Below are 24,978 nucleotides of genomic sequence, written 5' to 3' on the forward strand. Positions count from 1 at the left end.
TTTCTGTTTCTAATTGTGACAACACTTTGAGAGGTATTCATAGCAGCACTTCAGTTTTATACCAACCTGACTATTATTCAAAATAAATCATGTAAAAATCACAGTATTCAGACATGATTTTGAATAACTGAAGGTGTTAAAATAAATTCTCATTTACCAACCTCGCGTTCTTATTTTTCTTCCGATTCACAATACAATTTAACAAACAAGAAGTCAGTTATGGATTGCGCAGATCACAGAAACATTATTTCAAAGTCATAAGCCATGATCACAAAACAAACGAATGCTGGAAGTAAGAGGTTACTAGAGTGTTACTTTTGTCATGGTCACCTGTTTGAGACTTCGAATGTACTTTTTAGGAAGTGTTACAAATCTATATCTCGCGCACATATCAGAACATAATGAATGCTGAATCCAACCAGCTGGTCTAAATCTAAAGAGTTATATTTCTCCTCCCTGAGTTGAAATAGTTGTATTAATCGTTTATTATCTATCAAGGTTATCTATCAAGCTACTTCAGCAATGTTTACACACTAAAGATATCCTCTTTTTCAGTTCATACGATGGCCTGAAATTCGGTAGTTGTCGATAAACCCTTTCAGGTGCTTTACGACACATATTGGTCACCAAGGTACTGATACATACAACATGAACAACAGAGAACTGTTATACAGACACACAATGACTTAGGGATCATAGTTAGCCAAGACTTGAAAACTACTGTTCACTGCTTTGTGATAGCCACAAAAGGTATTAGAACCCTACGGTCAGTACCTAGGTCCTTTAGTCATGTCGATGTTAAAAACTTTTTAACTTTGCATAGAGCATTCGTTCGTTTTAAAATCCAGGATGGCATACAAGCGGCTAGTCCTTGCCTAAAAAAGACAGTGGGCTGTTGGAAAAGGTTCAGAGAACTCTAGCCAGGATTATTCACGAGATAACGTAACCCTTAAATGGTGCTCGACTGGCTAGACTAAACCTATTCCCATTGTCATATAGAAGAATCAGAGGCGACTTGGTCATAGTTTCAAATTATTTAGTGATAAGTTTGTATCTGTTATACCCTCATTTCTCATGTCCTCCAAAGTGGGGAATTTATGAGGACATTAAACACGTTCACTGGCCTAGAAGAAATTACTTGTCAGCTGACTATCAACTTTCTCATTGATTCACCAACGAATGGAATTCATTACCTCAACACGTAATTAAAGCTCCATCTGTCGACGTATTTGGAAAATAGTTGAGTCGACTGAGAGACCGCCATTGTCAAGGCTAACACAGGCCACCTAGCCTTTAATCCTTTCTGATCTGAAACTGCATAGATGAGAGGGCTCTTCGATATTGAATATTTTGTGAGCGCATTGTGAATTTCTGATCAGGTGATTTTAAGAGGCTCTTTCAAAAAACTTTTCTGTAATGTAATGCCACCTTGGGGACTGGCGAAAAAGCCTGTCAAGTTATTTCTCAATTTCACATTTGGACAGTTTCTTTCTCAACCTTTGGAAGATGATCAAGTTATAATAACTTCTAACGGAATTGGATGTAAAGATATATATTTTAACATTGATGTAAGATATTCTATAATTATGAATATACTTTGTAGAAACTAAATGCATTATTATCTGAAAGTGGGATTCCTGTGGTTTTCTGCGTGGCTTATATTGCTGAAGTTGTTATTTCGCTTCCATGGAGTGTCGAAATCAAGGGGATCGATTTTGTTGTCCAAGCAATATCAGAAGTTTCCTCTCCATCTGGAAGTAAGTGATGCTAACTTATACCTCAATGTCCTATGAAAATTTCATCGACGATACTCTCTGCCGTAGTGATGATTTGTAAAGCATGTCTCTTAGTAACATTCAGTAACACGTAAACTGTAACTTGGTTAAACTAACTCCATTTTGACCACTGATCACTTGTCTCAGGTATCGATTTAGAACCCGCCATCATAGGTTTTAATTTTACGGAAACACTGATTGATTTACTTAATAGTTTTTACTTGGTACAACTTGTAATTATTCGAGAATGTCGGTCGCTTTTGTGGAACCTAAAGTAATCATTGTCCAGGAACAGTCACAATGTACTGTCCAAAGAACACCATAATATAACGGCAAAAGTTTAATTTAAAAGTTTATTTCCAGTACATCTTAATGCTCATTCTCACTTCAACAATTACGTCTGACTTTGGTGACTAGAAGTAGCAAATAGTTTCTCAAGTTTTGTGGCGAGGCTTTAATTTATAGACAAACCAACCAGTGTTATTTTATTTATCTGTTTAGACACATTAATGTTGGTACAAAGGGGAGTCCTAGTAAGCTTCTGAATGCCCTCGTACGGTTGAGTATGAGGAGAGTCCTCTCACCGAAATGCTCTCAAATAGCCTTGCGTGTACAGCCACTGCCAGGGAAGTCCTACTCACTGACTTGTGGCGTGGGTATTGTTTAAGACATTGGAAGGACAAAAAGTGGATGTCCGGAGCTGTTATCGGGTTGATGGACACTGAGGGTTCATCTAGGGGAGTTTGAAAACCCTGATTTCGAACCAATAGTGCGCATGGGCTCCAATATCGTGAAGGAACAAATTTCGTATGAACCAGTTGTTAGTCGCTGCTACTATAAGACTGCATCTCCTTTCGTTGCTCCACTGTCTTGTGGATTAGGCCTTTAGGTCAAAAGCCTCGGGTGTGGCCCCCTAAGAAAACCACCTGTCTCGGTCTGGGCACCTGGGGAGTATCACAGCCCACACACAAATCAACTGAAATGACAATTAATACTGGAAATACTATTGTCGCTTCAATTAAATTCCGGACATTTCACATTCATTTGATAGCACTCTTTTATTTTTTTTCAATCAAATTTAAGATAACTGGTCTCGGTTTTTCGCGCAAATTTCATTCATCTGTATGTCTGTATAGTATTTTGTCATTATAACTGATGTCAGCTTGCGAAAAAACCAACTCTAATTTCAAACCCTAACGTTCAAAAGTAAATTTTAATCTTAATTCCTCACACTAGTTTACAACCTTTATCAAACCCTAGTAAGTGGGTGGACATTATCAAGCTCATTCAAGCATCGTTCAACAGTCGTCCATAAATTATAGTCTCATCGGTTTTGTACTGTCAGGATCTCCAATACTATGGCACTTGAGCACCTATTTTGCTATAAGAGAATAGTGAAAAATTTCAGTTATTTAAGGTGTGAGTAAACTTATTTAAAAATTATCAACCGTAGAAAGCAAGTTGGTTGTGATTAATGCCTACTTTCTTAGCTGTCACCTTAAAATTGTTGGTTGCTGGTTTGCATGGCTTCTGGTTTCGTAGGAGGAATAGTCATCGTCATGCCCAGCGTAGGGCGTGACACATATGTGCTTAGTTTCGAATTCCTGCGCCAAATTATCACGTCGGGATGAAATTATTTCAAGACGTCTCAGTGTTATAAAAGTAGGAACAGTATCAGTGATAGTGGCGGAAAAAGACTAAGTATAGAAGAAAAGGTATAGGGAGATTTCACGATCCAATTTCTGGAGGTAGACAAGGAGTGAATGCACCTGTTTGATTGCAAACGATTTTGAGCTATGCTATTCTGTATTCTACGCTGCTCACAAGATCGTTTCTAAGTAGTATGTTTCGGAAAGTGGTTTCGAAGTTGAGACAGTTGTCAGACACAAGAAAGATCAGTTCAGCACCGATTAAAGGAGCGTCCACACAAAAATATAACACTATATAAACGCATAAGTAGTAAAACGTAACAAATGTGTTCACTAAAAGAGGCTAGAATGAACTATAATGCAAGGGAAGAAAGAAAGCAGTGAACGGAAATTGACTGAAGTAGTGAAAGCTAGAAAAACGCGAGGAACATTTGATGAAAAATATGAACAATACTATGTTTAAGGTTTTGAGGAAGATAAATGATAAATTAATTCGCTCTATTGTAACCGATCTTTGGTCATATAAAATCTCCAACCGTTGAGTATAGCTGCCCCCACTGTAGCCAAACAGATGGTCTTCACATTACTGCACACCTCAGACTAAGAATTACTCTTGTTCAAAATAAACTTCTTTTTGTCTCTGTCTCCTGGATTTGTCATCCTCCTTCGCTTCAAATTAATTACAACCTCCGTAACTTCGCTAAAGGTTAGATTTTCAGTATATTTGTCGCTATTCTAATTTTATAATTTACTAAACTACGTTTTCGTACTCGGACAGTGTTAACTTCAGAATTGTTCTTTCAGTGTTTACACCATGATAGTGGCATACGGTTAAGTGTTAAATATGACACCTAGAACGTACGCTTTACAAAGTACCACACCATATCGTGGCATTTAATAAACAAGTCGATATACCCTCGTCAATGAGTTTGTTAATCAAGTTCAATAGTTTAAAATCTTGTGCTATTGTTGTTGCTTTTTTATTTCAGCAGATGAACTGTTCAATTCAATGATATCTAGTGTATCAACCGCAGCTTTTGCCGTAGCCAAAGTTGCGAAGGATTCTACAATCCCTGACAATTTTTTCGAGGAAACATTTACTCGTACATCAGATAATATTGATCTTAATGATAAAGAAAAAATTCCAAAAAGTTTCCAAGAACAAGCTTATCAATTTTTCGAAAATCTCACTGCTGCTGCCGAAACTATGAATGTTGGTGCAAAAGGTGCAAGCTCTTATGTTGATCAGGACAGTAAGCAAAGAATTGCTCATATGATCGATTCATGTAAGTATAACTATTAACTTTGAATGAGTGATCTTATAATTTGAAACTATACCGAAGCCATGTTTAATTGTCTCCTAGAATAATTCTTGTTTTTATCAACTTATATTACCATTCAAGTTGTTTCTGCAAACGTTCAGTGATATTAATATGTGAGATGGTGAAGAAGATTTGTAGCTCAGGTGGGTGATTTTGATGTTGGTTTGTTCTCTGAGCTGGATGGTTTGGTCGTGGAGCTTTCATCGTCCTTCTGAACGACATCATCAGCACAAACTTCGGATAGAAGTAGATGTTAATATGTTATATTAATATGTTAATAATATTAATATGTTCTTATGGCTCATATTATTGAAACTGTCAGTAGCATAAACCACGTGGCATATAATTTTGTGGCTAATTTACCAAGCTTTGAAAACATCCTACAGAATGATAGAGGACCACTCTACTCAAACTAAATAATTTTTCGGGTGTTTTAATATTCATTCTCAATTGGAAAACTAGTTCGATAAACGTCTGATAATTTTATTGAATGGTACTACAAAACGAACTTATTAGCTCAAATTTACCGTCTTTCGATCAACTACAACTTTCCAGACCAGAAATTTCGGGACATAGTTGACAAACATAGCGTCAAACATAAGTTACATTTGAAATATACGCCAATCTTATCTCCGTTTACAAGTTTTTATTTGAACACAATATGGTGCATATGACAAAATAAGCTTGGTAACGACAGCTTACCTAACTTTTTACTATGTGAATGTGAATCAGTAGTCTGAAATTTTAAACTCGCTCATCCATAGAATTATAGGTCGGAAATTCACTCCGCATATGTTTTGATTTGAATATTTATCACATAGCTCGTTTCACTTTAGGTATGGTGCATAGGAATCTCATGTGCTAAGTTCTTTAATTCTACCATACACGCAACGTCTTTACCATCTCGACCGTTGCTGCTACCTTGACGTGGTGGTCGGGCTTGCCTGTCGTGACGAACCAGTTAAGCTATACTGGCTGGAACAATCGTCCCTCAAGGTCCTACCGTGCCAGACAGGTCGGTTGAAGAACGGTAAGACTAAAATCAGCAAACCCAAGGTCCGAGGCCAAAGTCGTACTGCTAACTGTACAGAAGTGTGACGGCAGTAAGTTGTTTCCTTCAGACAACCAGCATGACAGATGCTGCCTTCTCACAAGGAGGAGCGGGGTTAGAAAAGGTCGACTCTAAAAATGCACACCTTGCCTTATCCCACAGATATTTGTCTTCGGCGGTAAGATCCTAACAAGTACGGAGCTAACACAAAAATTACTCACAAAAAGGTCGTGTGTGACCGACCTCAAGCAGTTGTCCCTTGGGCACTTCGGTCACGCTCTCAGGTCATTAATACCACTTCTTATCCATTTTCATTTTCAGGTACCTCTAGAAGAACCTTTTCACAGTGTAGGCAACCGGGAAGTGATAAATGCCCTCATACCTCTAACAGCACTCAAGACCACTGTATTCATAATCAATCTCCTTCTTCAATTCCTACTATTCCTTCTACCTTGACTTTCAACATTAAACTTCCTCTCTCGGTTTCCTCCTCAAGTGTCACCATGGCCAACGATTCTAGTGCGCAAAACGCTGTCCCATGTCTACTGAAACCTCACTTTAATATACACGTGGGAGCCTTCAACGTACGCACCCAATGTCAAATCGACCAGCAAACATCCTTGACTAAAACCCTAGAATCTCATACCATTGATGTATGCTGTGTCTCCGAAACACACATACAGAATCCTAGTGTGGTCATTCACTTGACCTCACCTCGCCAAAATGAAGAGCCGACGAGATACATTCTCTGTGTATCTGGCGACCCGACGGCTAGTTCTCGTGAACTTGCAGGTGTAGACATAGCACTTAGTACAAGAGCAGAACGAGCACTGTTAGAGTGGGTCCCCGTTGACGGTCGTCTATGTGCTGTTCTACTAAACGGCTCCGTAAGAACTCGGAAGGGTAGGGACAAAAAAATTTTCTATTCGACGAAATCATTTACTCAAGCTGTATATTCTTATTTATAGTTGTATGGTAACTATGTATCTATAGAAGGATAGAAAAGATTACACCATAAAGTGATATATTCCAATGTACAGCTTAAGTAAATGATTTTATCGAAAAGAAAATGTTCTTCGCTGAATTCTCTTTATTTTTGTTCAATGACACAATGGGATATTTTAATAGTCATTATTATTACCAAGTAATTGATGTATGTATTCGTAAATGTTAGTAGTACTAAGCTGAATCGTTAAATAGTACGACTTCATTCATGCATTCACCCTCGTAAAGCGTTCTTTCAAACAGACAGTTGAATATTTTTTGTTTTATTGCTAACATCATATATAGTATCGATCGCTGCGGGCCGGGCATAACATTTTAATAGCATCTATATAAAACTCTTTCACAATTTTTCATTAAGTTTTATAAACCACAAAATTATATGAACTCTTTTCTTTCTTTTCATAATTCAAAAATAATATTGGTATTCCATCTACTAAATTACTAGTAATAGGAAGTGTGTAGAATCTAGAGGTATATATTCGGTCTATATTTATTTCTCAAAGTTGATCATGTTCCCCTTTATATTTTATAAACTATTTCATTTGCTGACCAAAATTTTCTGTCCGTAGTACTGTAAAACGTACTGACCACTTGAATAATATATTGTATGTGTATCACTAACATTCCTTTTTTATTATTTTAATGAAACATTATATTAGTGTTGTTCTTCTTTTCTGCCTTACACTTTATAGTGATTGCACAAACCACTATAGTTCTACGCGATGTTAGTATTCGTATTGAATGTGAATTAAGACTTCCTGGAATAGATCGTGCATCAGGATTAACCTTAACCATTAAACATTTATCTATTTCAAATCAATATAAGACTGAAGAAAAACAACAATCATCTCCATCGAATACATCCAGTAGTGGTCGTTGGTCATGGTTATGGTGGTGGCAAAGCTCAAACAACAATAACGTCTGTAAGATTTTAAAACTCCTACCTTTTCATTGTATTTATGATGTAAATTTGGTATGAATATTGTATTAATTGGGATAACATTTTGATTTAGATGATAAAGACTAGTTTAGTTACTATCGCAAGTTTAAACCTATTCACATTTTGGTCAGTTGGATATAACTTTACTTCTTCACATTCATTCTTCTTGTATACTACACAAATGTTAAATCAATTACTTATCTAAACATATACTAGGTTATTTAGCTTGATAAACAAGTCAATGGAATAAATATTATCTTGAACTGTTCAAATTTTGGAATTAACTGTTTAGACGGCCATCCAGCATTCGTTATCCTCCTATATATGTTCAGTTCCTATCTATTTATGTATAACTTATAACGTTAGAGTTTTTGTTATTGTGAGATATAAGATAATAACTATGTACAGTAGTTAAATTTATTGTTTTGACAATGCTGACTAGTTATCAGTAAACAATTTACATCCGTGAAACAACACATATGATTTAAATCTAAACGGTTATTTAGAACACCATCTCAGAATGTTGTGTTTTCTCTTCAATTTTCTGTCTTGTTGAGTTATTTCGAAATCTAGTAAATAGAAAATGATTTATTATGTACGAGAATGCAGGTTGTTTTAGACAGTTTTTTTTCATAGTTTTCATCTGCATTGTGATATGCTTTCTACACATTTTTTAAATAAATTTCGAATTCTAAGATCAGTTGGATACTAAGATACATTTTTTACCATATCACTTGTTGTTTAGATCGATCAGTCCAAATGTGATAACTTGAAACTGATTTTATATAAGGATTTCAAATTAATGATAAACTCATGTCGTTTATAATAATTAGTATTATTGTTATTATCATTATTATTTTCATTATTGAGTATCTATCTGTCGTGAACAGATTGACCGTTGGACTACATACTCTCGAAATAGCCTAATCTAACAATATATATGATATTTTTTTAAAATCAGAGATCAGTTTATTCTACTCATAAATATCAGTAGATAGTTATATATCAGAATAAAAAATAAACTTTGAAATATCGATGACTGTGAGTGTTTGCAATTGTGACATGGTTCTGATGAATCTTAATAGAAAACCAATATCTTATTAGTTTGATGGTATTGTTTTGAATCTGTACATTTTAATGCTTCTAGTTTTTCTGTAACTGTGATATTTGATAAAATTATTTAAATGATTGTTTTAATGATTTCAACTACTGGACCTTAACACTAGTTCAGTAAACATTAGATTGATCATCGAAATCGATAATTTTATCAGCACTTACTTTATCTCCAACTTGTGTTATTATCCTTCCATCAAGTCATTAACTGTTGGATTGGTCCGCGTTAGCAGATGTGATCTGCCAGGTTAAATTCTTCACGATCATTCTATCCAATGGTTGGAGACGTTGGATGACTTGTGTCGAAAGCGGTGTTAATGGCTCAGAAGTATTTACTCTTTGTCCTCCCTTAGATCTTGAGTTTTAAAATTATTTAGTACTTTTTACTCCATGAATTCATTCTTTCTTCCTGAAAGTCATACTGTCTATGACCAATATTTTCTAATACTACTCCTACTTCTACTACTCTGGGATTTATCCTAATAATCTCATCTCTCTATGTTGACCTAATATGGCAACTTAAAACGATTCGTATATGTGAGATTCTGCGTTGCTTATGACTGCCTGTTATTATTCCTTCCTAGTACTGTCAATGTTTACTCTTTTATAAAAATCAGAAGCTGCAAATTTTATTCAGTTTAAGGTAAAAAAAATAGTTAGACTGTGGATACAATTACGATGTTTCTGTTTTTATTTTGCTCAACCTAGTTCTAATTACCAGATCTTTACTATTGAAAAATTGTCTATATCTTACTTAGATGTTCATTTTAAACGATATGTTAGTAGCATCTAAGTATATTTCACATTACGGACTGACCTTAGTCAGACAATCATTGAAAATTAGGGGACACTGGACAGCTATTTTGTCTCACTATAAGACTCCTCAGTGGCACACATCCACGACGGTACCGGTGTGGTGTGGTCTACTTATATACATATAAGTAGTATATGGTGATGGTTAGACATAAAATGTATTTTGGCAGAAGACTGATAAGGAAAGAACTGAAATGAAGCGCAATCGGATTCGCGTAAACTCACCCCATCAGGCTCTGAACACAACAAAGAGCGTAAACAAATTAGATCTAGGTTAACTAAAAACCTAAGGAACGATCGTGAGCAGTGGTGGGCAACGAAAGCAAAAGAGATGGAAAAGGCAGTGGCTGTAGGCAACACCAGGCAACTATTCAGACTAATAAAAGAAACCGGAATTAAGAAGTCAAGTGTAAGTGAGACAATCTCGGAAAAAGACGGAACCCCTATCTGCTCTCAACCCAAACGTTTAGAACGATGGGCGGAACACTTTAAGGAGCAGTTTAGCTGGCCCTCAGCTACTGCACAACTACCCACTATTCCCAGAAAACCTGAATGGAACATTGAAGTAGGCCCCCCGACCCTACTTGAAGTTCAAAAGGCTATAAGTAATCTGAAACGAGGAAGAGCAGCTGGTCCTGATGGATTGACTCCAGAGGTCTTTAAATATGGTGGTCCAATTTTAGCGATTAGGTTGACTAATATTCTGGCTAAAATCTGGGAGACGGACGTAATCCCATCCGACTGGTCACAATCACTGATTGTCCCAATATATAAGAAGGGACCAAAATCATCCTGTGATAACCATAGAGGTATTAGTCTGACTAACATAGCATCTAAAATACTAGCCTCAATAATTATCGGGCGCCTAACTAAGACTCGTGAACTGCAAACACGAGAAAATCAGGCTGGCTTCAGACCTGGTCGTGGCTGTATCGACCACATATTCACCATTCGTCAAGTTTTAGAGCACAGACATGCTTATCGGCGTCCGACAATGATAGTTTTTCTTGACTTGAAAGCAGCATTTGACTCTGTAGACCGAGAGGTTCTGTGTCAGTGTCTGTCATTAAAAGGTGTACCTGAGAAGTACATAAACCTTGTGAAGGCTCTTTACTTGAACACTACCAGTCGAGTGAGAGCTTATGGCGAACTATCATATGATTTTACAACCTCATGTGGTGTCCGTCAAGGCTGTTCACTATCCCCATTTTCGTTTAACTTCATTATAGACCTGTTGCTGGAAACAACACTCTCGTCGACTGAATTTTCAGGAATTGATCTTCTACCAGGAGGTTCACTTATCGACTTAGAATACGCAGATGACATAGTCCTGTTTGGTGAAGACGCTGACAAAATTCAGAGTCTTCTGTTGGAACTCAGTAATAATGCCAGGATGTTTGGGATGCGTTTCTCCCCATCCAAATGTAAATTGTTACTCCAGGACTGGCCTGCGTCAACACCTGAACTAAGGATAGGGAGTGAAGTAGTCGAACGCGTGGACAACTTCACTTATCTTGGAAGTCTGATCAGCCCTAATGTGTTGGTGTCTGACGAAATCTCTGCACGGATTCAAAAAACTCGTTTGGTTTTTGCCAACTTACGTCACCTATGGCGAAGACGAGATATCCGTCTATCAATTAAGGGACGAGTATACTGCGCATCAGTTCGTTCTGTTCTACTTTACGGCTGCGAAACATGGCCATTAAGAGTAGAAGATACTCGTAGGTTACTAGTATTTGACCACAGATGCCTTAGAAATATTGCTCGCGTCTGCTGGGATAACCGGGTAAGTAATAGTGAGGTTAGACGCAGGGTATTAGGGAATGATGGTAAATCAGTTGATGAGGTCATGAATCTTCATCGACTGAGATGGTTGGGCCACGTGTTATGTATGCATGGACACCAATTACCACGACGTGCAATGCTGACTAGTATTGGGGATGGTTGGAAGAGAGTTAGGGGCGGCCAAACCGAAACGTGGCATCAGTGTTTGAAGTCAATAACTTCTAGTCTGAGCCATGTTGGTAGATGCAGACTACCTGGTTGGGGTCCGCGTGACTATCGTAACCAATGGTTGGAGACTCTGGGTGACATGGCTCAGAATCGATCACAATGGCGTAGGTGTATACACTCTTTATCTTCCCTTAAACCTTGAGATTAAAATTGCTTCATAACTTTTTTCCTTCCTATACTATATCCTTATATACAACCTTTCTTTATATACTACCACCACTAAATTAATTACTTCTATGAATCCGGTGTTCATCTTGTTGTGCTAACGAGGTATGGCAACTTGGACCGATGCATATATGTGCCTGGTCCTACGTTGTCGCTGGCTGACTGACTGGTAGTAAAATGCACAAACAGTGAAATTAGAGAAGATGGATTGGTATTTACAGAAGGAACAGTAAAGATTGACACAATTGATGGTTATTTTGCAAATTAACTGTTCATTGTATGGCTATCAGAATTTAGTGAGATAGTATGTAATTTTTGCTTGAATACATTCGATTGTCCCCAACGGTGTTCTGTTCACTACACCGGGGCTTTAGCACTGGGCTTAGTTTCGTGACGAGCGCCCAACCTTTAGGTTCTTGTGGCGATTAAACATATATTTTTCTAACAGTCTTTTTTTCTTTCTAGCTACCGGAAATAGCTCTGTATCATCAGCCTCATCTACTAATTCTACCTCTACGCCGGCAGGAAGTTTATCAACCATGTTGCATAAAATTATCCACTTGGAAGAGGCTGATTTGTTCTGGGATTTATGGAGTACTTCTGGTCATGTGCAAGGTTGTTCAAGCTTGTGTAGTTCCCTAGATCCAAACCAACCTCCATGCTCTCCACTTCCTAACAAGGTGAATACTGTAAAAAGTTACTGCTTTATAAATAAACCTTAAGACTGAATATTTTTTTTATAATCTCCATTTGTCTTTTATCTAATACATTAAGTCACACTAAATATTGTCGAATCACATCATTTTTCTAAGTCATGATTACTTTTGAAGAAAATACTATTAATAGTAGCCAACTGATGCGAGGTTCTGTCCAAAGTGACTAGCAAGTTTAATCATTTCTCAAAACTATTCGCATGATTATCTCAACCAGCGGTTAGAGACTGTGAATAATATAGCTCAAACTCGTTTGCATTGGCGCAGGTGCATCCATTCTTTGTCTTGCCTTAGACTCTAAACTTCTGAATTCCTCATAATTATCTTATTTTACTAATTTATATTTTCCTGATATCGTATCTTCTATGTCCAGTTTTCTCTATTACCATTAGTACTGTTCCCAGCTCTACTACTATGTTACTTAACCTAATAACTTCATCTCACCGTGCTAATGGGGTGTAGAGGCGAGACTATAATTTTTGGACGAGCCAATCAGAAGCGTTTTAAGGATTTCAAGTTCACGGCGCCAATTGCAGTACCTGATGGTTCACAGGGGATTTTAGAGAAGACTCGACAATTAAGCGCCTAGAGTAAACGTGACTACTAAGACGTTCCTTCATTTGTAATTGCAGTAATCAAATGACTTGTAGACCTTCTACAGACTACCGTGATGTTGTCCCTCGATGTAACATATGTTGAAGCCAGACATTTGCTAGAATAGGAACGTTTTTCACTCGGTCCGGATTGAAACTAAGGCATATTATAATAATTGCCGCGAACTGTGTAATAAAAGCGCCAGCAACACTGGCTGCAATAATCTCAGATGTTGCTGAAACTTCGGCTGAGAGGGTTTTTGTGACCTTATAATGGCTCCAGAGACCGACTATTATGGAGCCATATGGATGAGTTCCTCTACTTTATGCCTTACGATTTTAGAACCTTTGAACCTTTTTCTAACCTTGACATGATTTTGGATCATATAAAAGAAGTGTATCCACTTTAATTCTTTGATTTTGTGTAACATGTTTTTACTCTATGCTGACTGCTTACTGATTGGCTAATATTTCTCAAGGTCACTCAAGATTCGTTCATAGGTCGTCCATATATTTAAGTCTCGCCACCAGTGCTTTGATCAGTAAGCCACCTATCCAGTTTGAAAACACTGGTTTCCATCTCATGCCATGGATGTGAACCAATTTTCTTGAGGTTTTTATTTTCTAGATCAATAAATTAAACATTGTTAAACCATAGTTTCACACTGTTACTCATTTGTGAAAATAAAAACATCGCTACCTCCTTACTTTCTCATATTTGACGTCCACATATATTTCGTTATTGGATTATTGGACGGCTATTTATTTACTCGTTTCGTGCATCGTCAAGTATTTCAAACAGTTGTTCTGAAACCGCGGTTCCTATGTAAACTTTCTAACTTCAATGTGTGTATGGTGATATGGATCTAGTAATAAGTTGGTATACCTAATATTTTAAATATATATATATATATATATATAGAAGTAATGATATTATAAAATATCTTTTCTGTTTTTACGTCGCTAATTATCTTGGTTTGTTAGATTAGTTTCGTTAAAATGACCAAAAATCGATTAAGATATTTGATAACATCGACCATTGTGTATTTCGTGTGATTGCTTTCAACGTTTTGCATAAAATACTGTTTATATTTTATTCTTTATGTATTTACAGACATGTGGCCCAACAGCTGATACACTTGTCTCATCAGCTAAACTTCTAACATTATCTGGTTCAGAGCACACAGCACGATTGAGTTTACGTGTTGGTTCCGCATTGAATGTGTCACACAGCCCTACACCTTCAACTATACAGTCTGATGATCTACCACGAATGATTAATACTAATACTAGCAACTCTAATACCAAGTTGGCTAATATGTCAGACTTTCAGTTACGTTTACATGTGGACTTGGGACCTGTTGTTGCTTGTGCTTATCCTAGTCAATTTTACTGGTTACACATGATGATCGGTCAACTTCTACATATTTATGACGACTATATAGAACATAGTAAAAAGATATCAGAACAAGCTAAACTAGAAAATGATATGACATGTTACTATTCTGATTTATTAACAAATAATAATTTGTCAAATATAATAGATGAGAATGGTTGTATCAATGTGGCTACATCAACTTTGGTAAGTTTTACTTGTCACTCCCTCCAGCTTATTTTAATAAGTTAGTTCCCGGTAGATTATTTCGTCTACTTTTACCGAAGGTGAATCCAAACCAAATGATTTATTACTCACTGCTTTTGGATTGCATATCAAGTCAACTGAACTACTATTCACACAATAAATTAAAGATATAATATCATCAACGTATGTATACCTATTTAAATACTCAAGTGGATCTAGTTACATTAGTCATAGATAATAATAATCCTTTTCGATAAGTCTAAATAAACAACCATTTGAGATGTATTTTTTAACTAATAGACGAAACACCTAGTGTCATATTAATATATATTTCTCAGGTCTTTTTTAATCGATTCAAACTGATCAAGTTCGAGGTTGTTATCGTTGAACATTTGTTTGATTTCGATTTTTACTATCATACACTTATCGTATTGAATTTACTTCAGAGAAGTTGAATTAGACTTGTAAATATATAGAATATTCTTACTATAATTCCATACATTCCTCAGCTAGTATCAAATTACTATGTAACTTAAGTAAAAAAAAATCAATCCAGAATGAAAATTCCGATTTAATCAATGACTTTTCAGAATTTGAAATGTTTACCTATTGGGTTAGCTAAGCAGTTGTTTGAATAGTCTTAATAAAAGTAGAGATATATGACTCAATACTTGACTGGAGAATAACATAACATCCGTTGATTTGCAAAGAAACATTTTGTTTGAAACAGCATCAGCTCCGAGTTGACTTAGTTCATTTCGACTGGATTCGTTTATTGGTGCTGAATTTTATTTGACAGAATTCATTGTATCACTCATAACATAAGTGGTTAAATTAGTGAAGTTAAAGGAAGTTTTGTGCATTAAAATGCCGAAACGACTATAGTATGACATTATGAAGTGAAAATGGAATAGTTATTTATGTATAGAATGCTTATAAAAGTATTAACGTGATGGAAAATTACCATGTTGCAAATTGATCTCGCTATCGTAATGTCAACTTGAGCCGATGGACTCATGTGTCAGGTCCTACGTTGCGTATGTTATTTAGCAGTGATTAACTACAGTGTCACCTTTCCAGGTTTTAATCAAGAACCATGTGTCAGTCTCCTCAGCTTTTAAAGGCTTAATACTGTCAATAAAAACACCCTATTTTTCAAAAATATGTTTCAGGGTTTGTTAGAGCTCATTGAATGTACTGCATAGTAGATAATCTTATAAAATGAAGTTGGACCAGTTTTATTTCTATCAGAAACTTATTCATAGAGCAATAAATCAATCGTACAGTTGTTATTTTGGTTTACATAAAACGCATCTTCATCCATTTAAATGAATAAGCAAATATTGGGATGCCTACATGTTTAAACAGAACTAGCAATCTACTAATTTGTCATCTTATCATTGGATATTTAGAGATCCCTATAAGCAACCAGTAAATAATCCAATCACTTTCCTCCTCATTTTTGGTATCTGTCTTACGCCATTAAAGTCTTAAATAATAGAACTTGTTTGCTACAAATGCTCAAACATGAAGTTGAGCTAACCACATTAATTCCGAGTAACACAAATCAACCGTCTACTGGCACCGAGGTATTTATTTCTGCCATTAAATCCTCAAAGCAATGATTTAAACCAATCATGTCATGAATGTGTGTTTTTCATTCCCATAAAGTATTGAAATTCAATACTTATAAAAATATAAACCTCTTTTTGTGAATAAACTACCGGGGATGCAAAATTTTTTTAGATTTCACCTCGAATTTTTACCTGCTCAATGAAGAACACTCAGATTGACAATTTAAAACAAGCCTAAATTGTTTGATTTTTCAGGGCATAACTATATTATATGATATGTTTACTAAACTTTTTCTTTGTTTAAACATATTCACTAGTTCCTGTTGTAATATTTTTTAATCAATACACACTTCCAATAGTAAAATGATTCACGGGAATTTATATATATATATATATATATATATATATATATATATATGTCACGAGTTTGTCTCATTATTGTTATTTTTATATATCAAACTACGTAGGTTCTGTCAGTTGTTTAGTGTGACTATGATATTTATCATGTGTTCAGTATTTACATTGCCAACAATAAAGATATCATATGAAGAATGTACAGGAAACTTTGTGAAATGTTTTCAAATCTTGGGAAGCTATTTTCAAATTTCAATCAATCCATTTTTTATGTGTCCGTGCGATTTCACCTTTTCGAAATGTATCGTATAAACGTTTAGAAGCTAGTACTTTTTGTATTCTGTGCAATATTGATTCAAATGCAAGAATCATTTAAAGTACAGTGAATTCTTTCTGTGTTGGTTTATGCGTTACTTCAGTTTCACTGTGTTATTGTAATAGATTGGCCAAGGTTTCATCATATTCCATTATGTAAGTTTGAAGTTAGCTGCTTAGTTTATAGTCACTCCAATCCTCAAGTCATTTTAAATGGGATTATATATATATCATGGACTGACTTTGGTTGGATAACCATTAAGAACCAGGAAGCACTGCGCAAATAGATTATGGATAAATGGCTATCGCAGGAGATTGATCCATTGACGTAGCCTCTTTAGGTAAATGTAATTCAATAAGCAGCTCAACTAATAAGTAAACGTTGATATCTTTGTGACAAATTCATTTTACAAAACTCAACACAATCCAATTGTTTATACAAGTCGTGTCAGTCATTTACGCTCCAATAAATGAAACTATAGCTAACAAATTTAACCTCCCTCCCTACTTCACCCTATTATAAATGTACATGCATCTGTACACGTTTATCAGTTTTTTTATTGTTTTTGTCATCTAAGAAAACACTTGCATACTAATCAGTGAGTCACTCATTCATTTTTTCCATTCTATTTCCTATCCTTCAGAATAAACATATTGGTGATTATTCAGATCATAGAGACCATCAAAAACCCCATTCACCCTTGCCTCCTAAACCTAGAGAAGCTCATCTAATCGACTTAGATTTAACACCAAGCACAATCAATCCTCAAAATCTAACCTCTACAATGTTGAGTAAGTCATATAAATGATCTATTACTATATATACACATTTGTCCAAGATAATGAAAACTATTTGTTAAAGCTACTATTTTTTGAAACAGTAGTATTAAACCTAACGCGAAAAATATCTCAATTATTCGTTCATTGTGACTAACCAATTATTTTACATTTATTCAGATAGTGAATTATTCCGCTCCTGTTTGAGTGATGTTTCAACTACCACTATGTATGGAGATAACGCCATTCCAAACCAACATTTTGGTTAGTTACTTTCTCACTTTTAAAATCTTAATTAATATTTACCCGTTTATTATTTTGAAGTTTTTCACAGAAAATACGCATTGGAATTTCACTATGGAGTGAATAGTATTTTGTTTTAATTTTAAATGAAACAAAGCGTCTGATTTTAATTCCTTACTCCAAATTATTAGGATCTTTGATAAAGTCAGTCCACCGTTAACAGCAACAGAATCGAAATCATGTTAATTATCATTATGTAGACACAAATCTTTCCAGTTACCGTTTTACCGACTTATTACCATCTAGTTTATTTACCGTATGAAAGTTTAAAATAACAAACCTTCGTTAGTTATATCTGCATTTCTTGTAGACTATAGGTTGATATAATTATTAAATAGTTGAAATGGCAAGTTTTACTTTCTATCAATATTAAGGAAAGCGGATTATTTAAATTGATTTCAGTGCTGACATGTTTTAGAAACTTTTTTCTTCTAACTACCATTTTTTGTATAATTTGTAACTCTGCTTAGCTTCTGTACCAACGCGATGATTGTTTAATAGTATTCCGTTATTTTTAAAATAAAATATGATTTGACTAACTGACTGATGTCGGAGACGGTTGGAAGAATGTTAGGGGTGGCCAAACCAAAACGTGCCATCAGTGATTGAAGTTACTAACCTCTGGTCTGAGCCATGTCGGTAGATGCAGACTACATGATTTGGGTCCGCGTGACTATCGCAACCAATGGTTGGAGACTCTAGGTGACATGGCTCAGAATCGATCACAATGGCGTAGGTGTATACACTCTTTATCTTCCCCTAAACCTTGAGATTAAAATTGCTTTATACCTTTCTTTCTACGAACTAGTTCTTTATCCCTGTACTATATCCTTATACCCAATCTCTCTTTAATATATTAATACCATTAAAGTAACTAATGCTATGAATTTGGCGTTCACCTTGTTGTGCTAATGAGGTATGGTAACTTGGAGCGATGCATATTTGTGCCTGGTCCCACGTTGTAGCTGACTGACTGATTTTATAAACAAACTAAAGCCATTTCTCAAGTCTATTGTATAAATTTTAATGATAACAAATAACTGTCCAAAATTCCGTAAACCCAGAACAATACGGTCTAACATGTAATTAATAATCCTAGTCAGTATATGGACTATTTTCACCTAATCACATTATTCAGACGTAGATAAAATGAATTGAACAAAAATTTCTTTAGTTGTCCAAAACTTGGAATTTAATGCAAACCATCGAATGATGTGTTTATAATCATTGTGATTTATTTCACTTGAAACAATCTGTTAATTTTCAATAATGACGAATGAATGGCGTCCACTCTGTTTCGAACTTTCTAAATTACCTTACAATTTCTTTTCTATTGGACTAATCTATATTTTTTTCAAGAGTAATATCTTCTATGCCTAATCTTTTCTATTATCACTAATATTGTTACTACCTATACTGTTCTGAAATTTACTCTGATAAATTTATTTCACTATACTAATGAGGTATGATAACTTGAACCGATGTACACATGTGTACCAGGTCCTACGTTGTACACAACTAACTGGTCAACTTAATTCTAGTGCACAACAGTGTCTGTAACTATCGGTTCGCATGGATTTCGCAAGCCAGATAATGGCTTTTCATAATTTACTTCATTTTATGTTTTGTATTAATGTGTTTTCTTAGAACTTTTGTTAATTGTAACCGTTTTTTTATTAATAGATGATCATTATTTACCAAAATCTGATGGTAATCATGATTCAGCTCAAGTGGCTACAAAATGCAGTATGTCACTAAATATACTATGTATAGCTTTTGTAGCGTTTTATGAAGATGAATCTGTATTGACACGTGAACAAATAGCTGAAGGAACTTTATTTTCAGCATCATCATCTAATATGAACTCTTCTGTACATAATTTTCGATCAGATGAAGAGAAGTTATTAGAAAAAGATGATTCACTAAAATTAAATGAACAAGATTCACTAAATACTGATGAGATAAATGATACAAGTACATTACCAGAACATCGATCACGTAATTGTAGTGATAATAAATATTATAGTCATAATAATAATGATAATTCTCCTGGCTCTTACTCCACAACAACTGGTTGCACAGCGATATTACCAGGACCATCAATATTTTTTGGACGATTCCATGGTCTCATACCAACTCCAAATTGTCGGTTAAAATCTAATAGTGGTCGCAATCAATTAGATGATAACGATGACGAGGTAGATATGCTGCATTTTAAATGCCAACCGATGACTATTAACCGTCAAGATGTTGATACAGGTCGTATGTCTCCTTCAGAATGGGTAGCACATTTGAAATACCAATTTTCCAATATGGCTTATCCTCGTGATCATCTATGGTAAGTTTACTGTTCTTTTTTTATGAGACTGTAAGAAATTATATAATTTTTGGGGAGTTCATCTTTTCCGTGGAAGTGTAAATATTTTGAAACACTTAGCAATTACTCAGAACTGTAAGTCATTCTAAGTAGGACGTTAGAGAAAGAAGCATAATTTTATGCTTGTACGAAAAACACAAAAGACACTTATCAAACCATATATTCACGTAGTCCATAAAGTGTGATTAAAACAACTAAGATTATCCTAAGTTTTATTTTTTGTAAATCCGTCAACACATACATATTTTGTTAACCTTTGGCTACAAAATTTAGCACATATGATTCGTCTTACTCAGGTATCATCAACTTTAAGCTGAAACCCAACTATTGTCACATAATTCAACGAGTCGTATATCAACATACTCAAACTCTCTTCACACTCTGCTTTGGACACCACAATATTACTTTGCTTAGATCCTATTATTCTTCTAACTGAGTTTCAACATACCAGAATCTATGGTTAAAAATAATATTCCAACCAATACAGTCCAAAAGAATAACTGCTATTCACAGATTTCGCTATCATCCCATTAGAGTAAATTATTCAGATAAATATACGACCTAGGTTGATTATTTATTCTCAAGTAATAAGTAATTCATATAAAGATTGCTCCCGTCATTTTTTAATGAAAACATTTAGTAGTTAAGGCGCTCAGCTTTTAGCTTTTGAGTCCCAGGTTCGAACCCTTCCTCACCTATTTTAGTTTGTACAACCGAATAGTATTATTAGACCTTACAATCAGAGTATGGCTCATACTCAACTAATTGGTGAATGAGTTAATTGTATGTTATAGTATATATTTCCTCCTTTGTCCTGTAACATTGATCTCAGGTGCATACATATGAATTAATGGCATGTGATTTAATCAATTTCCACACGTTCTAGTTTTTCTTTGTGGATATATTTATGTCTTTTTCTAAAAGAATAAATAAAAACAGTGGACGAAAACAAAAGAAAACAGATGAATTTTGATTAATTATTGAAACAGGTGCTGTTTTATTGATTTATACAAGAGGAGGAATATGTTAGTTTATTATCATTTCAATTTTTTAAGGAGAAATTCTGTAGTTACGCTGGTTAAATAGTCAATGTGCAATAATTACTTAAAATCTTAGGGGAATTTTCAAATCCATTGAGATGTAAGAAACAAAAACTGATTTTGTTTGCATAGTGATTTACTATCTTAAGACACTTTCATGAAATCACAGTGATGGGATGTTATATCTTCGTCTGATCGCCTTTTGCGTATCGCTAACGTAGCCCTATGCTGACTAGTATGCGATATCGTGTCAAACGTTAACTAGGCATGTGCAATGTATAACTTGGTTAAGGTTCACAATGTTTTCAACCGAATCCATCATCTCTGTCTAGTGTTGCCTCAAGCAAGTGACAAAATCGCTTATCAGAATACCGATTTCTATGATCTTGTTCCTGTGCCAAGCCAATGACATGTCAACCAGCACTAGCAACCTTGCGCCAACTCTTAGTACTTATTGGTCCTCAATGTAGTAGCTTCCCGCCTAGACCTGCCCATTGAGTCCAGAACAGAATATCAGTCTGCAGTGTATGGAATAATAAAATTTCAGACATACGTAGTTTATATACAAACAGAACATACCTTATCATACTATAAAATGAAAAACAATAATTAGACAAGATCAAACCAAAAGTGGCTGTGAGTATGGGAGACTGTAACTAATAGATTGGGAATAAATTAAGAATAGTATGTCGTATTATGGTAGCTAATAGGTCAAACGAAAGCACATCAGGAAACCAAGACTTTCGATTAAAATCGTTACACTAAGCTATAACAAACAATCTATATAGAAGTTTATCAATTGGATTATCTTTACAATAAATTTGACTTGATTTTATGTCATTATTTTAAAAATAGTTTTGACTTTATTGACCATAACTGTGTTCGATTGCTTTGGTAGTCATCTTAATAATTTCATCTGGTTTCACTGATATAATATGACAACTTAAACCAATGCTTACATATGCCAAGTTCTACATTGTCAATGACTGAATTCTTTCTCCATTCTGTAAACTTGATATTAAATACTCGTTTTTACTTATTCATGGTTTATATTCAGATCTAACAACTGTCTACATTGATTAATGAGTTTAGTTTAATGGATTTATACATGTATCTGACTTTTAATTAGTCTTATTACTCTAAATGATGATAACGTTATAAGTAGTATATGGGTAGAAAAATTAACAGTTATTATTATAAATCATTTATTGCATATTACATAACATTTATTCTGATCAATAATCTCTTACTCCTTTATATGATACTGATAAAAATTCATTACTGTATGACAATTTTCATTTCTAATTATCTGTTTCAATAGATTTCAAACATTTTTTATTTAGATGGACTCTTGACATTATTATCGGTTGCTTTCTCTATGCTTTTTCATATTTAGTAAATTACATGTGACATTAAATTTTGATACGTGCTTTTTTCTTCTTTTCTAAATTTTACTGACAGTGCAATCGTATTGTATATCCGTCTTGTTAAACATGATCGAATATGATCATTTATGTCTCTTTCTTATTCTTGACGTGATTGACTCTTTTATCACTTCAGTTTTAATTAATTTATATCATGACAATAACTATTTAATTCAATAATTACATTTCGAATTAGTTATTGGTGAGGAATATAAATCATAATTTGAAACCATTAGTTGCCAATTTTAGAATAAGTTGTATCTTTTTCCCATATGTAACAGCATAACTAACACATGTTCAGTCAGTCAGTCAGCTACAACGTAGGACCAGGTACATTTATGCATAGGTCCAAGTTGCCATACCTCGTTAGCACAACAAGATGAACACCAGATTCACAGAAATAGTTAATTTAGTGGTGGTAATATATAAAAGAAAGTTTGTATATAACATAGTGTATTTATCTGGTAATGGTAGATTATTCATCTAAATTCATCGTTCCTGAATGGACGTAACTCATGGTTTTATATAGCCTTCAGCATCAACAATCCATTGCATTTACCAAGTCAATTGGGCTTGGACACACACATGTATAAGTTCAACTGACCATAAGAGTAGTAGATTAATGGTTGAATCATTTTAGATTGTAGTTTTGAAACTGCGCTTCATCTATTTCGGTTTAGCACAAATTTGGGCACATAAACCTGTACTTGATAAATGAGTTATATGCTTTCTTCTTTATGCTGTGCACAGAATAAAAATATTTCTTAGTGTCTTAGTCCTACAGTATTATTACACCACATTTTATTCCAAGCTGAAGTGTGTTCCTTACTACAGCCTAGTAATCTTACAGAATACCAAAAAATTCCAATAGAAGTTTAATCAACATTGAATAAATTAGTAGATATGTATTACCCTTACTTTGATTTCTATGCATTATTTCTACACTGTGCATCATACAGTAAGTAATTAATATGTGGAAGAATAACAGTTACGCTAACTACCTAAATCTATATAGATTAAAAAGGCACACAAACAATCTGAAAACTTCACTTATTTCTCTCTCTCATGCAATCACCAAACAACAACAAAAAATGAAATATCAACAGTGATAACATATCTGCTTTCCAAACAATATCTACTCGTAACTGATATACACAACTGCTCTATACACTCAAAACAAAATTGCCGAAAATTTATAAAATTTCCTGATATTAAGTGTAGAATAATTATAGTAGTAATAGTTACATATACTTTATGTATCCATTCATCAGTTTTCAATGTGTTAGCCTTACTTTCTTAAAGTATTTATCAAGCACTCAATCATTATCTGATCAGATTTTACCAAAATTATCACGAGTCTTATAGATCCATTTGAAACTGAAAAGAAAAATGCATTTAATAAACGGATGAAACATTTTTACAAGTCGATTTTTATAAAGAATTTAAATTAATTTAATACTATTTTGAAAATTAATTCATTATAATAATGTAACTAATTATGGTTGTTTTGCATGCTGTTTGTTTGTTTATATTATTGATTTATTTTCCAATGGTTAACGTTGAATAAGTTCATCATGTCTCTTCTTATTCTTTATACTTCAACTGGTGCGGGGGGGGTAACTAATACTCACTAATAAATGCGGGTCGTATTATACTATTCATCTCCAGCTTAACTAATTCTATTCCAATTTCATTTGTATACATGTTTGCGGAATTTCGTATTTCTATAATATTATTTTTGCAGTGCCTATGATTCTGTCAATAAATATTCATGGTAATAATAACAATATTTCTTATCGGCTTATATCAAGCTGTCGTATTGATTTTCACTTCATTAAATAAATATTGGATCTTTTGAATATTTTTAACTTGATTACATGAATAAACCAGGGTCATCCTTCGTTTTGTTGTGTTTGTTTGGTGAAAAGATTATTTTACATTTGATAACTTCCATTTTAAATTTTTACCGAAATATTAAACGATCGAAGCATAAGAATCAGATCATATATTCATCGTAACAATTTCAGCTTAGTGGTTATGAATTTCAACTTTCAGATACTAAGCCCCAGGTTTGAGACTA

At 34.4% G+C, this 24,978-nt stretch overlaps 1 protein-coding gene across 1 annotated transcript in view; it reads left to right on the top strand.

Moving 5' to 3' along the window:
• The first annotated feature begins 1,390 nt into the window (after positions 1-1,390).
• Positions 1,391-24,978, top strand: part of Smp_148650 (hypothetical protein) — an 88,496-nt gene continuing 64,908 nt past the window's right edge. The window contains exons 1-9 of the mRNA XM_018794718.1: positions 1,391-1,568; positions 1,604-1,757; positions 4,414-4,650; positions 7,495-7,725; positions 12,312-12,526; positions 14,267-14,734; positions 17,622-17,769; positions 19,741-20,031; positions 20,140-20,395. Of these exons, the coding sequence (XP_018649102.1) occupies positions 1,422-1,568; positions 1,604-1,757; positions 4,414-4,650; positions 7,495-7,725; positions 12,312-12,526; positions 14,267-14,734; positions 17,622-17,769; positions 19,741-20,031; positions 20,140-20,395 (2,147 nt within the window). The 5' untranslated portion in view covers positions 1,391-1,421. The remainder of the gene's footprint in view (positions 1,569-1,603; positions 1,758-4,413; positions 4,651-7,494; positions 7,726-12,311; positions 12,527-14,266; positions 14,735-17,621; positions 17,770-19,740; positions 20,032-20,139; positions 20,396-24,978) is intronic.

Source organism: Schistosoma mansoni, chromosome 1, assembly GCF_000237925.1.
Source record: "Schistosoma mansoni strain Puerto Rico chromosome 1, complete genome".
Classification (NCBI taxonomy): domain Eukaryota; kingdom Metazoa; phylum Platyhelminthes; class Trematoda; order Strigeidida; family Schistosomatidae; genus Schistosoma; species Schistosoma mansoni.